The sequence below is a fragment of the Plectrocnemia conspersa genome, unplaced genomic scaffold (assembly GCF_051122295.1).
Source record: "Plectrocnemia conspersa isolate PC_06_02 unplaced genomic scaffold, ASM5112229v1 ptg000001l, whole genome shotgun sequence".
NCBI classification, from domain to species: domain Eukaryota; kingdom Metazoa; phylum Arthropoda; class Insecta; order Trichoptera; family Polycentropodidae; genus Plectrocnemia; species Plectrocnemia conspersa.
In genome coordinates this window covers 7,835,339-7,851,587 of record NW_028277165.1, presented here as the reverse complement: position 1 = coordinate 7,851,587, position 16,249 = coordinate 7,835,339, and the positions used below count along the sequence as shown (strand labels likewise).

The window sequence follows — 16,249 nt, the reverse complement described above, 5'->3', positions numbered from 1 at the left end:
CGGAACTGGAAACCTTGTTTTGTTTAGTTGTTATTCCAGCTGATAGTTTCAATCTAACCGTTATCATTTAAAAATATTAAAAAAAAATGGAATAAGAAATAAAAGTTGATACAGAGTGTCGATCTTTTCAAGAGAAATGAATAAACGATTATATTTTTATTGTATGATAAACAGTTCATTAATATTTATATTATGATCTTTTCTGCTTTGATAAAATTAAACTGATTATTTAAAATATGTTTATAGAGCAAACATATACCTATTTATTTTTTGGGCGTTCAAATTGAACCAATTTTCTACTCTGGCAGCACTGAGTGTCAGCCCTGCGGCTGGCTTTCTGTCAGTGGAGCTGCGTAAATATTCTCGAATTGATTTCACAACCGAGCTTACTTCGACACAGCGCAGTCTTATCAAATTCACGACACAATCACGATTAAATTGTCCATTTTGATTTTGACATCCAGAGGCTCGCGGCCACCAGAATGGTAAAAGTTATTCTATAAGTCATCGCGTCGATCTTTGCCCTCACGCTAGACTAATCTTGTTATTGTAGAGTTTGCAGAGCTTCGAAGACCACCCGATCGGGGGCTTCGACGTGGGCTCGTTCCCCAAAGACTTTGGATACGGTCCATTCGAACAGGAAAACAATCCAGATACTTCTACGATGAATTCCGAGCAAACGCCGCGAATTCTTCTCATGGGCATCCGAAGGTACGCCTAGATTCGTTACGATTAATATTCAAGTAACACAATTTATCTTCATCGGCAGATCGGGAAAGTCGTCAATTCAAAAAGTAGTCTTTCACAAGATGTCTCCGAACGAAACCATATTTTTGGAGTGCACAAACAAGATAGTCAAAGATAACATCAACAACAGCAGCTTCGTGCAGTTTCAAATATGGGATTTTCCAGGACAAATAGATTATATTAACGCCGCTTTCGATTCCGATATGATTTTCGGCGGATGCGGAGCTCTGATATTCGTTATAGACGCACAGGTAACGTGTTTTTCACTAGTTTAGTTTAGATAATACTGTAGTATGATATTATCTAACGATATCTATTGTGGTATTCTCTAAAACATTTCTAGATACATAAACAGCTTAACGCTCGGGGCTTATTTGTTGAACAATTATCTTTTTTAGTAAATTCCCTATTTTATTAAAATTTAATATGTAGCTTCCTTATGATTTTTCGCATAGGTACATCATTTAATCAGTTTTTCTAAATCTGTGGGTCACATAATTAGATGATATAATGGAAAAAACTTTGTATACAATCCATATTTAAAAAAAAAAAAATCGCCACCACCTGTCCCGTCTTATCTGCTTACATTATGCATACCTTTTGAGAATTCATCTATTAGGGTATATAACGCACCCCAAATTCGTGAATTCCACACAGAAAAAAAAATGCATTTTATGATCTAAGGAATGCAGTATATTTAGTCTTTTCTGAAAACGAAACGTTCCGCGAAAATTGCTCTTCTCTCAGTGATTTTAATTTAAAAAAATATTTTTAATCACCCCAAAATGGGTGAAAGAGATGAAATCTTTTTGAAAAATTTTCAAGACGCGTTGTAAAAGTGATTCTAATTTAAGTGTACGTGAACGTAGACCACGTGTGATGAATTTACTTTTGTGATAGTGGACTGGAGTGAATATGAACCAACAAGGGATAATCAAGATTTCAAAGGTATTCCAGGGGTACAATTTATTTATTGGCGATGATTTGTTCGAAATAATAGTTTCTAAAACAAGTTTATATCATCGGCAAACATTTTATAAATACAAAAATATAGAAAAAATCGCAAAATGCACGATGTGACAGTAAGTGAACTGAAAAAGTGGTTTAGTTTACTTTTTATAATGGCTATAGTTCATAAGGGATGTTTAAATGATTATTGATCGATGAACCTAATCGAGATGCCGATATTTTGAAAAACTATGTCAACAAATAGATTTAAACAAATTTTAACTTTTTTGCATTTTGATAATAATGCAACAATTTCAAATAGTACAGATAAGTTGGCGAAAGTGAAACCAATTCTTGATTACTTTTTAGGCAAATTCAATAATGTTTACAAGCCAAAGCAAAACCTTTCCTTGTATGAGGGAGTGATTCCACGGTTTGCTACTTATTTTTCGGGTATTCAGTCCTATGAAATTAACCAAATATGGAATATTAAATAGAATGGCTTGCAAGTCAGAAACCGTTTATACTTGTAATTTAAATTATACACTGGAAATGCAAGAAGATAAACACGTTGATGAATGTACTAAAATCATATCTGGATAAGTGGCACCATATGTATGCTGATAATTTTTATAATAGCGTTTTACTCGCAAAAGATTTATTTTCACCGGTTTCTACCACATGTACATGTTACATAAAAGAAGTTACACAGCATAGTGAAAAAAAACCACAATATTAACAAAAGCTGTTACAATTATTTATATTTTATAGATAAAAACGGACATTAAATCTTGTGAACCAACCTATAATTGTAAAAACCAGCGTAGATTTATTATTTGAAAAAATGTGCTCTCATGGCATTGAAGTGTAGAACAAAATTCCTAGAACTTCGTAAACATTACTCATATGTATGTATAAAAATATAATGTTTTGAAGTTTATTATATTCAGAATGAAGACAATAGTATCTATTTAGTAATTAAATGTCAACTAATTGAAGAAGTCAGTATGTGACACTTATGCAAGCAGAAAAAAACTTAGACTAACACACACATTATATTTAAAAAAGTGGTTTTGTAAACGCTTCTCCAGAAAGTAATATTTAAATTTTGCATGTTATTTTTTTCAGGATGATTTTGCAGAGGCACTAGAAAAATTAAAACTGACTGTGACGAAAGCTTATCACGTTAATGAAAATATTAAATTCGAAGTCTTCATTCATAAAGTAAGATTTGACATTTTACTCAGTTGAAGAAATTTATTTACTTAATTTTATATAAATTTGTAAACATTTCAGGTTGACGGCCTAAGTGACGATTACAAAATGGAATCACAAAGAGTCATTCATCAGAGAGCTACAGACGACTTGAGCGATATAGACGGAAATAAAATACACCTCAGCTTTCATTTAACGTCGATATATGACCATTCAATATTTGAGGCCTTTTCCAAAGTCGTACAAAAACTTATTCCACAGTTGCCGGCGCTTGAAAATTTACTAAATATTCTAATATCTGTAAGTTTTTTAAATTTTTTTAAACATGAATTTCTTATTTAATTTGATTTTAATTTTTGTTTTAGAACTGCGCTATCGAAAAAGCGTTTCTTTTTGATGTTGTTTCTAAAATTTACATAGCAACAGATAGCTCTCCAGTTGACATGCAAAGTTACGAGCTTTGTTGCGATATGATTGACGTAGTCATTGATGTATCATGCATATATGGGTATGTATGACATTTTGATGTTTTTAATCTTATTATTTATTAATTATAATTTATATATTATTATAGATTAGCCGATGACAATGAATCTGCCGCTTTCGATGATAAGAGCTTCAGCTTAATAAAACTCAACAATGGCACAATATTATATTTACGGGAAGTGAACAAGTTTTTAGCGCTTGTCTGCATTCTGCGTGAGGATAACTTTCACAAACGAGGTAATATATTTTATCTATTAAACGCAGATTTATCTAATCTTTACTAAACTAATATTATTTTTCAGGTGTCATAGACTACAACTTTATATGCTTCCGAGAGGCCATCACAAAAGTGTTTGAATTACGCGGCAAGGTTCAAGCCGAACACGAAGCCAATGAATCTGACCAATCCAACATGATGCCGAGTTCGTCTTACCCTCCAATGATCATGAACGGAAGTACAACGTCAAACGAAAACATATCTAGTAGAATAAAGTCATCGATTAACTCACGAGATTGATACGAATCTGACCTAGCAAAATTATAATTTATCGTCGTTTTGTGTATGTATATATGTGTATTAATGAAATTATACACTCATAAATATATTTACCATTTATTAAAACAAAATAAAGGCAATAAATATTTTTCATATGTTATATTATTTTTTCATACATAAAATATAATTTTGTTAATAGTGGCCATTGTTTTTATATGCATGTTTTTTTTATTAATTTATGTGTATCATTTTTAACCTCCAAATTATATTACAAATATAATATACTCGCATATTTTTTGTTATTTTTATTATGGTTATTGATAAAGGAAGTTTTGGATAATATGCGTATATTTCTAAAACATTAATAAAGTATATAAATTATTATTTATAATTTGTTTTTATTTTTTCAAGCTAATCTAATATTTTAATTGCAAATTATTTTATATCAAATATTGTTTTTATTGTAATCATATAACGTCGTTTACAAAACAAATTTATCACAAATGATGAGTCATGGAATGATGAAATGATTCATTATAAAAAATTATGTTTCTGTGTCATTGGTAAGAAATATTGCTAATTATATTCGATAATGATATTATTCGCAACTCTATCATACTATTATGAAATAATTAACTAATGCATTTTTTTCCAATTGCTATTAATACTAATACGTTTTCTTTATTCTTTAAATGTTTTATAAAAAAAACATAAGAATTCGTAACTTTGGAACTCCTGCTGTTCCCTGCAAAACCTGCACTTGATCTACCTCATAGCAGTCATGCAAAACATGAGGACCCTTCTTGCCAGGGGACCCAAATTTCTATATACCTACTTAATATAAAAAAATATCAACATAAATAAATTTTCTAAATCGAGCTACAATAATACCATCAACATATACATACTTATATAATATTTACATGATTGGTGATAATAGTTATAAATATTATAAATCGATCATGCGAAATATTTTTACGAGAATTGAAACTATAACGTAGTATTCCTATAACGAACTCCCAATCTCTACGCTGTAGGGGGGTTGACTATTAAAGTTGGACTATTTTTAAATTGCGTAGTTTGAGTGTTTAATTCTTGAAAAAAATTTACTTTGCGAAAAATAGCATGGAGCATTCAATAATTATACTAGGAAAGTTCAAAAGCTTGATAAATTTATAATCAAAACAAAAAATACCGAAACTGAATTTACGCGTGAGAGTAATGAAATGCTAGGGGAAAATACTAATAAGTTTTAGTGGAGCAGTTAGTATAATTGAGGAAAGCATCAAAGGAGAAAGTGCCATTAAATTGTTGCAACTTATGAAAAATCCGGAATACATGTATATCAAAATGTTGACAAAGAAATCGAGAACAATCAATAAAGTAATGGAGTTATTGAAAAACGTGGGTATCCCTATTGAAAAATATTACGGTCAATGTTATGATGGAGCAAATGTTATGAGTGGTATTTATAATGTTGTGAAAACGAGGATTAAAAGTATTTAATCAAATGCGGAATAAGTGCATTGCGCTAGTCATTATTTAAATTTAGGTATCAACTGCCATGAAGTATCGTCATACTCTGTTACTATTCAGAATATTATATTTTTTTGGCAATAGCATAAAAATGTAAAAAAATCTTCTTTCTAAATTTTTCATTGAGTCAGAAGCTTCCTTAAAATAACTGATACATACTCGTTGATTAAGTAGAGTGCAATCAATATTGGCAGTGAAACTTCGTTTTACTTATATTTACTTATGTTGACGGAAATAAATTTACATACGACTAAAATATAAGAAAGAGAAGAAGCAATCTGAATAAAAAATATGTGCACTTTTATTTAACATGATTAGTGAAATAAATTATGGTTTAAAAACTTTGCAGAGACAAGATCTTATTTTAGACGAAGCTACTTTGGTATTAAATCGTATATATGAGAATATTAATAAATTAAGAAATTCATATGAAGAAATAAAATCAGAAGCGAATGAAAAGGCCAGTAAGTGTGGCTTAAATATTTATTTTGAAAGTCAAAATATCATTAAAAACCGTGCTGATAAATTAGGGTCTGACCACTGATTAAAAAAAGTGAACAATTATTCAGAGTTAATGTTAATGTATTTTATAATATTATTGTCAAGGTAACCATTCATCTTAAAAGTCGCTTTCAATGAATGCAGTTACTATAAAACTATTTCAGTTTTCTTGAATCTCGCAATATCATAAAAATAGAGCAGTTTCTCAGAGAAATTTGATGCCCAGTTCATTCACCTAACTTCACATTGAAAAAAGACCTAACTAAAAATATGTCCATTAGGCAATTTTCTGAATTACTCATCACGAAATACGGTTCTTTAGAAAGTGAATTTCCAAAAGTTTATGTCGTGCTTATATTATTTTTTTACTCTTCCAATAACTGTGGCGAGTGCTGAAAAATCCTTTAGCTAGTTAAACTTATAAAAGACTAAAAAATAAACACAATAGGACAATAAGACTAAACAATCTCTCATTGCTGGCCATTGACACACAAGCATCGAAAATGGAGCGAGAAAGAAAAAATATTAAAATCGGGGGACTTATTTCTAATTTATTTTCGTTATGTGAATATGTACCAACATGCAAGAAAAATCACTAAAATAATACCACTTATGGTAGGAATTGACAACCAGCTATTATTTTATTTATGTTGTGTGAAATGGGCCTAAATATTTACACTTATAGCCGGATGTGATTCAGACGAAACACATTGAAATGAGCAAAATTTATTTTGTATAAGGTGAGCTGATTTTGAAAATATCAAAGGAGGACACTAAAAATAAAAAAAAACTATCTCGATATTATTGTCCAAGAAGGAAGTTATTTCGTAAATTTTGTTCAAAAGCCATTTCCGAAATATTTTGAGGAGGATAAATTGCTACGAGAGCTTAAAAAGAAAATCTTTTTGGAAGATTTTGCTTATTTTTCAAGGAGGACGTCTGGTCACCTTATTTTATAAAAAACCTCCAATTATTGTCACATTTAATATTATACTTGTGTGTCCTGCATGTTTATGTTTTATTCGGCGCGTTATTCATGGTCATCAGTCAATCGGTTAAGGGCTACTTGTGACATTCGATCATTTTTAAAAAATTGGAGAAGATGAATGAAATTACTTGACGTGCAAATTTAAAGTTACGCGCGATGACGTCATGCGCACAGCTGTCAGATTTCACTTGCGCATCGAACGACGTGAAGCTAGCTGCAGTGCGTTCGAGCTGTCAGTGGCGGTTGTTCGTCTTTGCGCAAATTTGCCAATTTCTATCGAACCGACTTCCGCACACCGCAATCTACTACAAAAAGGTAAACTAAACCATTATAACGTCTATCGCGCCGCTCGTTCCTTTATTCGGCTTTCTTCTGGAACCGCCCATTTGCAAATCGATATTCCCGTCTGGAACGACAGTGGATCGAATCTCACGCCGATTACCAAACTGAACCTAAATTATTCACACTCAATTATGGCGCATTTATTCAATAGTCGTGTTGCAACATTATGCTTTTTGACGTAATCCAAGTACCGTTTTGTGACAGCCGATCGAAGGTTAGTTGTGAAATTGCCGATTGTGCACTGCAATAAGTTGATCCAACTAATTAGATTTGATCTAGAAGTGTGATGTATATCTCATACATGTGCTGTATTGATTCATTGAACTAAGCTCTAAGCCTAGGTATTGATTAGTTTTCACTTCGTTTTCCATTGACAGTTGTAAGACGTATTAAAATACATATTTTTTAGTGAAGCAAAAAGCTGTGTATCTTCCGTAATTTCAAATACAATCTATTTAAGACATACAATGCACATTAGGAACATAATAATGCAAAATGCACGATAAAAATATCATAAAATAAAAACTAACTTTGACATTCGTTGCTTTTAGAAAAACGTGACATTTACAATTTTTACGACAAACATCGACTTATAAATAAAAATAGAAATCTCTTTTTTTACGATTTAATATAGTAGTGGGGGAGTTATTGAAATTCGAACAAATGAATTCCTAGCGACACAATAATTAAATATATTATGTACATTCTATTGTGGGTGTTACAACAGCGATTCTCTAGAAAATTACAGCGTAAAAGGTCAAACAAACAATGAAATCTGATCTGATGAAAAACCCAAAATTTTTGAAGTTGTCGTCAATTATCATAGTTAGTATAAAAATTCTTTTAACCCTTATTCGTTAGTTTTAAATTACACTTATATATAAAATATACACCTACATGGCCAAAACATGATTGTACATATCCTTTGTAATTATCAAATGGTCGCCCTCAAATGGTTTCTAAGTTTCACCAAGGAATGCTAAACAATTACATGACTGGTTTTAAATTGGCATTTCCTTCTATTCGTTTTAGCTTATTGAGAAAATTGTAAATTAAAATAAATGTATTAAAAGAGCATTATATATATTTTTATGTTTGTCGAATTGAAATATTTAATGTACATATATCAGTTTACAAGCACTTTTTAAAGTAACTATATTCGTTTTCCAAAAATCATAAATATTTAGCAAATACGAATCAATGTCGTTCGTCGTGTTTCGTACATTTTAGAATATTATTATTAGATTTTATATTTAATAAAAAATGCTCAAAACTATCGATTGCAAATTTCTGAAAAAAAGACGTCTGGTTTTTAAATGTGGTCTTCAATTTTCAAATCGTAATAATTAGTAATGAATTAATGGCATATTTTGTATTTTCATTCTATATACTCCATTTAATGTTTTGTCTGACTATCGACCAAATACGAGTTTATTTAAATTAATTGGAAAATTTATGAAAATGTTCTTTGTTGTATTGATTTTTCGTAATCCAACGCAGACTTAGCCATGTGCTGGGAGAGGTTAAAAACGGTCGTTTTTTCTTATCTTAACCTTTACCGGATAAAAACATTTTTCTTATTGCATCCACTGCGGCCCAATTTATTTAATCACAAAAATTAGGCTTCTTACCTATTATTTATATATAATTTATTTAGGGTATACTCTGCGCCCGTTCCAGATGTTGGAACCACTATCTGAGAAAAAATCACCCAAGAATGCAATGACAAAAGGACGAATATTTCGCTCTATCCTTGTAAATAGTATTTCGTTAATTGTTCACTATTGTAATTCACACAGTAGTAGTAGTCAATAGTTTTCAACATAATTTTAATCGCATGAATATTTTGTTGTTTTTTTATTACTTTGATATATGAAACACTATATATAGCTATGTGTATGTATGTACATTGAAATTACTTATATATTTATATACTTGATGTTTGGTTATATTTGTCCATCATATGATATTTTTCGAAGCAATCTTCCATATGAAGATATGATTTTGAATTACGCTTTTAAACACCTCCTTTGTTTTTCTTTCGCCAGTATTTTACTTACATACTATAGAAATTTACTACACTGGAATAGTACCTATTTGATAAGCCACGCCTAGTCCACATCGTAATGATTTTTTTATCATTCCATGCAAATACTATAATATTATTGTTCGTTTATTTATATATTACAACTTCTCCCTTCCGTATTTTTTTATTGCTCGTTTTAGACCTAGTTGTATTAGTTAAATATAATTTTTGTAAAAATTAATTATCAGCAAGTAATATCGTGTAGAATTGGCAGGGTTTCATATGTGGGTAGCACTGTAAATCAGACAGCTGTCAATAATCGTGCGTGTTTAAAGTGCCATATGCAGGGACGTCGTTTCAAATTTTTCCAGGGAGGCAAAGGTCGACTTCATGAAGATTCATATTAGTATTTTTCATTAACCCTTTCACCGCGGCTGATATTTTTACGTGCTATTTCAAAATTTGTTAAAATGTGAAGGAGCACCTATTTATACCATAAGTTGTTTGAAAATTATTTAAAAAAATTAAATTGTTTTTCAACCTTAAATTATATAATACAAAAAAAGCATTACAGTGCTCAAAGGTTCATGATACCTTTAGGCACCCAAAGCATACTATCGATTTTCTTGATGATTTCTATAGATGTCATCCACGGTCAAAGGGTTAAATGACATTCATTTTTTTGACCAAGTGCCGTCGCCGTCGTAGTGGAAACGCTCGGTTTTCTAACCTTCATATTAATATTTTTTGTAACAATATTACGACTTACAATAAATGTGAATCGAATGAAGCATATCTAAACCGAGTTTTAAACAATACATTAAAATGGCTTTAGAAAATATAAAATATATTGGGCAATGACATATATGCTTTTGAACTGCAATGGTAAAACCATTTTGGGCATGATATACATATTACATGCCTTTGAACTTCTAAAGGTTAAAAAATATAGGAACAACAATTATGATTTCAGTATGTATTTGCAACTTTAATGCTTGCACTACACTCTGGAAGTTGTCCGAACTGAAGTTCAACTGAAGTCGGCCGAGGTCGCCGACTTCCGAGTAGCGGCCACACTGCCACAAATTTCATATACCGTCCGGACGGCGGCCGTGAATGACGTCCGGACCGGATATTTGCGCGCGATTGAAAAATGTGCCAAATAATCGCAATTTTTAAATTGTCATATTATTAAAATTACGCTACTGATAATTATAAAAGTTTGTGTGGGCACTCACCAATACAATATCAGTGAAAACTTTTCGGTCGTAAATATTCAATGTACGCAAAATCTTTGTTGGCTTTTGCAAAATGCCATAAGGTATAAAAATTATACTTCAGAATACGAACACCACATCTATGACTATCCTAGAATTTGTCGCCATCGATTCTAAATAAGAATTCGTTATGGTGTGACATTTATGTAAACCGATTTAGGAAAATACATAATGATATTCGAAACGATTTTTTAAACGAAATCAAGTACCACTAATTATTTTTTAATTATTTAATTTTATATGAAAAAAAATATAATAACGATATCTGTTTGAAGAATATACTATCAAAAATATAATTAATCCCTTTTGGTGCCCTAAAATATTAAAAAAGTCTGTTGCAGCGCTCAACATGCGTGTTGACCATAGTACGCCTACGCTAGTTACTCGTTCTATCTCAGTTTGCGAAAAACCATATCATTATCTCTCTCACTCTCGTCACTTAACACTCGAGAGAGCGAAAGGGGAAGTATCTCACCGCTCGCGCTCGAAAGAGCAGCTCCGACTTCGGTTTCTTTGACTTCGGTCCGTTTGTCGACAATGTTCGGAAGCGCTCGAAGCTGGCCAAGTCGACTGAATTACCCCCACTTTACTTCACTTAAATTTTAGATCGAACTCGACCGAAGTAACCCACTATATTCTCCGTCCTTGGCCAACCTTGACTAACTTCCAGAGAGTGTAGTACAGGCATAAAGGTCTATTTTTATATTGTTGTTAAAGTTTTTATTATGAAACGATTATTCCAATATAATTAATAAATTATAAAAAAAACCACATGGTAATAGTTTCTTACCATCTTAATTTTCAACTATTTGGTTGACGAAATTTAAATTTTGATTTATTACAGCAAATATATAACGCGTTAAAATTATATCCGATTCTATTTTCAAGGATGACATATCATCCGGATCCGGAATTTTTTCCCAAAGTATCGGATTTCCGCAGCCAAAGGGTTGAATATTTAATACTGATTTTTAAATATATTTATCTAGAAATCGAAAACCATTGAATTGTGTGCTTTTAACTAGAATATATTTGACATTTTGTTATATTTAATTTAAGGTTGTTTTTATCATAGCGTAATTACGCGAATTTTGTTATAATGTTATAATAGCTGCTACTGGGTGTAGATCAATATTTACCGTTTGGTTTCACGTTATCTAACTGAATGCTCCCAAACAAATGAGATTCCCTAATTGATGCAATTGGGCTAATCAGTAGTCAGCATCAAGATAAGAAGGGCGATGATCTCACAAAGCAAGAATATAATATATAACAATATCTAATGAGATCAGATTACGTATTGATCTGGATTTTTGTGTTTATCTTTCGATTGCGCCTCCAATTTTCATCGTGGAATTCAGAGCTGCGATAACAAACGATCATCACGTGTTGTTGTTTTTGCAACTGTTAGCGGGAAGCTAAAATAGCTAAAGCGTAGCTGCGATTATTGCGATTTATTACCGACTGATGACCTAGAGCTGGTTGTTTTCGTGACGAAATTTGCGCAGTTTAATTTCTGCGATAACTGTCGCTGACTTTTATTTTTAATATTAAATTATTAAGATACTAGTTAAAACGTATACAAAAAAAATGTCGCTGAAATTGTTCAGAATTGAATATATGAACTGAGACAATAACATAATTAAATTTGTTGTTTAACTTTAGATAAAATATTTAATAAGTCTGACCTAATTTATTTGTGTAATATTGTATAATATTCTAAATAAACATAGAACAATACTGCATTTTCTTTATGAATACCACTGATTCCTACAGTTTTATTTTGTAATTTTTCGCGTTGTTAATGAATCTGTGGTTGTGATTCGATTGAAACTGCCGACTCTTCTCAGCTTCGAGGTTTAAGTTTATCGCAAAAGATTTCGAATAGGGTTTTGAGGTATATTAATTTAACACAATATAAAATAATTATTATCTCTACGAGCTAGCTGCGATTCACGTAAAAATCGATATTGTAGTGTCTTGACGGACCGCATGGTACGAAATGGGTCGATTCTTTCTTTGATTTTTTTATATATATGTATATGATGTGTTAATTACACATTTTTATGTAGTTATTTTTATGGGAGATGAATATCATAATCTTTTTATAAATGTGTTGCAATTACACCACATGTTGAAGTACGCAGATGTCCTTATGCCTGTCTTCTTAGTTCGAGTTTAAATTTTACACGTTGCCATGATTACATCTAGCAAACCACTACATAAGTATTATATTATACAAATATTCTCTCTATCTGTATCATTCGATGCTTCTTTCCCATTTTTGAGATTACTATCGTTCAACTCAAACATTTAGATTGGAATTATATAAATGTATATATATTTGCTGTAAATAAATTAATTAATAAATATTCTTACTGGGTACAAACCAAACAATATTATATAATCAAACCACACGCACATGTGAAATAAATAAAATACATATCATCAATGGATTAAAATACTACAAGCATCTCGCCAGCGTCCTTCATCTCAAGGTGTTCGCTCAGCATAATTTCGAAAATGTTGATTCGCAAAAAATGCGGCGGGTGTGTCTCCGTTAATAAAATCGTTCGTATCGTGGGTCATGTGTGTTCGCCACACATTGGGCACTCCTGTTTTCAAAATAATGGTCTTTGCAACGAATTATTGACCCGCTGTTAGTTGGCTACTTTCTGCAGTACTAGCATAAACTCGATCCGATGTTGAAACCTGACCGTTTTGCCATAATACACCAGCCGATGTATCTGATGGTGCAACGTGATGGAAAACCACCGAGGTTTTGGTTTGCACGTTTTGATTTAGTAATAAATAGTTACTTTTCAATTAATCGTTTCAAGATTGAACATTTTGAAACTCAATATCCTCCCAAACACAAGATGGCCTCAAAGTTTGATATTGTCTAAATAAAGTTCATAGCAGTTTAAATTATGTTACTGTTTCTTCTAATCCAAATGCACTATTTAGTATAGTCTGATTGTGAATGTTTCGATTAGTCTTCCACGAAACTCGGCGACTCTTCCAGGTTCAAAGTTTATCGCGAAAGGTATCGAGGAGGATTAGAGGAACAGTAGCACGGTAAATTGGGGAAATTTTATGTTTGAGCGAGCCAAAGGGAGGAAATCTCACCACACGCGCCTGATTCGTACGTACGTATTGCAAAAAAATGAATGGGTATTTTTTAGTCCCCTAATTACACGCACCCAAATAGCACATTTCCAATTTACCGTGTTATTAAGGGTGTACTGTATTTTAATTAAACTCTAAGTAACTCCAGCTTCCAAGTTTATCGATGAACTTGATAGACAAGACAAAATTATTTGTAATTTTTACGAGATAACTGCGATCGATATTATCTGTATTCTGACTGACAGTTTGGTACAAAATGTTATTTGATGATGCTCTCGGAACAAATGATTCTCCCCTATTTATAATATTATGCTAATTAAGACGTGTTGCAATTAAAAAACATCGTCTTGAAGTAACTATGAAATTGCATAATTGCATAAAGCCTTCTTTAAAATTTGCAGAACCACTGCACCTTATTATATTTTAACGCAAAATTTGACTATTTTAAAAATAAATAAATTAAAAAAAAGTGTGACTAATAGCGTCGTAAATAACTTGTAATTTTTTCCTCACATCTTTGTTGTATGCTATACTTATTTCACACCTTCAAAATATCAAGTAATACTAAACATTGTTAAAACAAAAATGTAAAATGTGTAATTAAACATTTTTTTTCACTGATTTTGTATTTCTAATTAAATAATTAATTATAATTACTGAAACATTCTTAAAATTTGGCATTTTGTATTTTTTTTAATTCATTATTTTATATTTAGTTTATTATCATTAATACAACAATTTTGCGAGATTGCTGACCGGGTGGTGTGACTTTTGCAGCCAGTTAGACGCCGGAAGAGACGATAACAGTTTATAATGATATTGTAACGTGACGTAGTACATATGATCATTCAAAGTCGCTTGAACAAATATAAGATAAGGCGAATTTAGAGCCAATTGTATTATGGTCTAACTCAATCCCTAAAATCTCCACCTTTGTGAAAGTTAGTTTCAATGTTGCACGTTGGGCGACCGTCCAATAATTACAATGGATAATTCAAACAATGCTTATTCGATGCGAGTTTACTGAAATTTTCGAAGCTTTTAAAGGAAATGGTTTAATAATTTTTTTATGGTAATTTATGTCTATTGGTGGTAATTGCGAGCTTTTGAAAGTCTCCTTGGCTATTGTGCAATTCTGGGTGTCGTCTTTATATCTAATGTTTATTGTTGTGAGCCATATTCACATATAACTGTATTTACAAGCGGCCTAATTGCCATTTTTTTTTAAATTTTCTTACTTATATTAAAAATATAATAGTATTTTGATATTAAGAATACCAGGAACTAACAATAAGAAACTGGTTTTGCGCATCAAGGAATGCAAAAAATATCTTGTTTTGTATCTCATTTACCTTGACTTTTAAAAAAAATTTTGCTCAGTAATAAATATACAACCTAAGCAAAAGTTTTTTTTTATGTATTATATATGTACACCTATTACTAAATAATCAACTAAATTTTGGAAAAAATGACAGATGACTACTTTGTTTTTAAACGACTTTGTGAGGAGCATATTCTTGTAATTTTCTGTACAACTCAATGGTAGGAATTGGTTTTAGAACTTACGATTTCTTAAATACTATCATATCTTCACTGGCATTAAAACAACATTTTTTCTACGGTCTAATATTTTACTTAATTATGCTTTAAGATCATTGATATAAAAGTTTATGTTCGTTAGTGTATTATTTATTTACACCAACACGAAGCAACAAATATTATTTATTTGTTGCTTCGTAGTTTTTTTTTCAAAACCAAAAAGAGATCAGGTTGATTCAAAGGCGGGTGTACTGTCTTTTATATATAAGTTTCATTAGATGAATAGGAGAGAAGGCTGATTTAAACCAACTCTACCTGTAAACTATTCCTCTAATGAAAGTTTATAACTTACGGGTGGTCATTTTTGGACGATCATATGATAATGACGGAATGCGTTGGAACTCTTTACATAATATTTATAACATAAAGTGTAATAAAAAATGTTTCTTTAAATGTCAATATCCGCTAAAAAAAATTAAATCTAAAAACCTAAAACTGCGGCATATACAATTTACTTTATAGTTTCTATACAAGATGGCTATTGTTACACTTGGCTTCGTGTATATGTACATTAAATTTATATTATACGAGTAGTGCGTCACGTTTTTGAAGGAGAGTTATTGCTAGAATTGTGAAATAATTTTTTCCCCTATAATTTTACATTTTTGGCAACATCCGGTATAAAATATAATATACGTTTCCGACAGGTGGTATTCAATTTTTAAATTCAGTTCTGATTTTTGAGACTTGATAATACATTATAATAAAAGGTCTAAAACAGTAGAATGAGGTAGCATTTATTGATATATAGGATAATTCGGGTCCTTATTATGTATGTATATAAATTATATTACATATAATAATTTCTAATTAATAATATATATGTCACTGATTCCCAGACTTTCAGTCTGGTGGTAAATACTACCTTTTAGGTATTTATTATGTCTGAATTTTCCCAGTTGGTACAGATTTACCCCGTTGTAACGTATTGGGATTACGCCTATCAAGTCACGACGGAA

General features: G+C 31.1%; 2 protein-coding genes across 5 annotated transcripts in view; both read left to right on the top strand.

The window, feature by feature from the left end:
* The first annotated feature begins 303 nt into the window (after positions 1-303).
* On the top strand, positions 304-4,186 carry RagC-D (Ras-related GTP binding C/D). Its single transcript, XM_088200241.1, has 8 exons — positions 304-485; positions 554-711; positions 770-998; positions 2,824-2,919; positions 2,992-3,210; positions 3,276-3,418; positions 3,485-3,633; positions 3,699-4,186. Exons 1-8 carry the CDS (start codon positions 483-485, stop codon positions 3,911-3,913), a joined length of 1,212 nt encoding a protein of 403 aa, XP_088056367.1. The 5' UTR covers positions 304-482; the 3' UTR covers positions 3,914-4,186.
* Positions 4,187-7,133: 2,947 nt separating this feature from the next.
* Lpin (phosphatidate phosphatase LPIN) overlaps positions 7,134-16,249 on the top strand; it is a 41,480-nt gene continuing 32,364 nt past the window's right edge. For all 4 annotated transcript variants that reach the window (XR_015811677.1, XR_015811675.1, XM_088200203.1 and 1 more), the window contains exon 1: positions 7,134-7,232. The gene's annotated coding sequence lies outside the window, so the exon portion shown is untranslated. The remainder of the gene's footprint in view (positions 7,233-16,249) is intronic.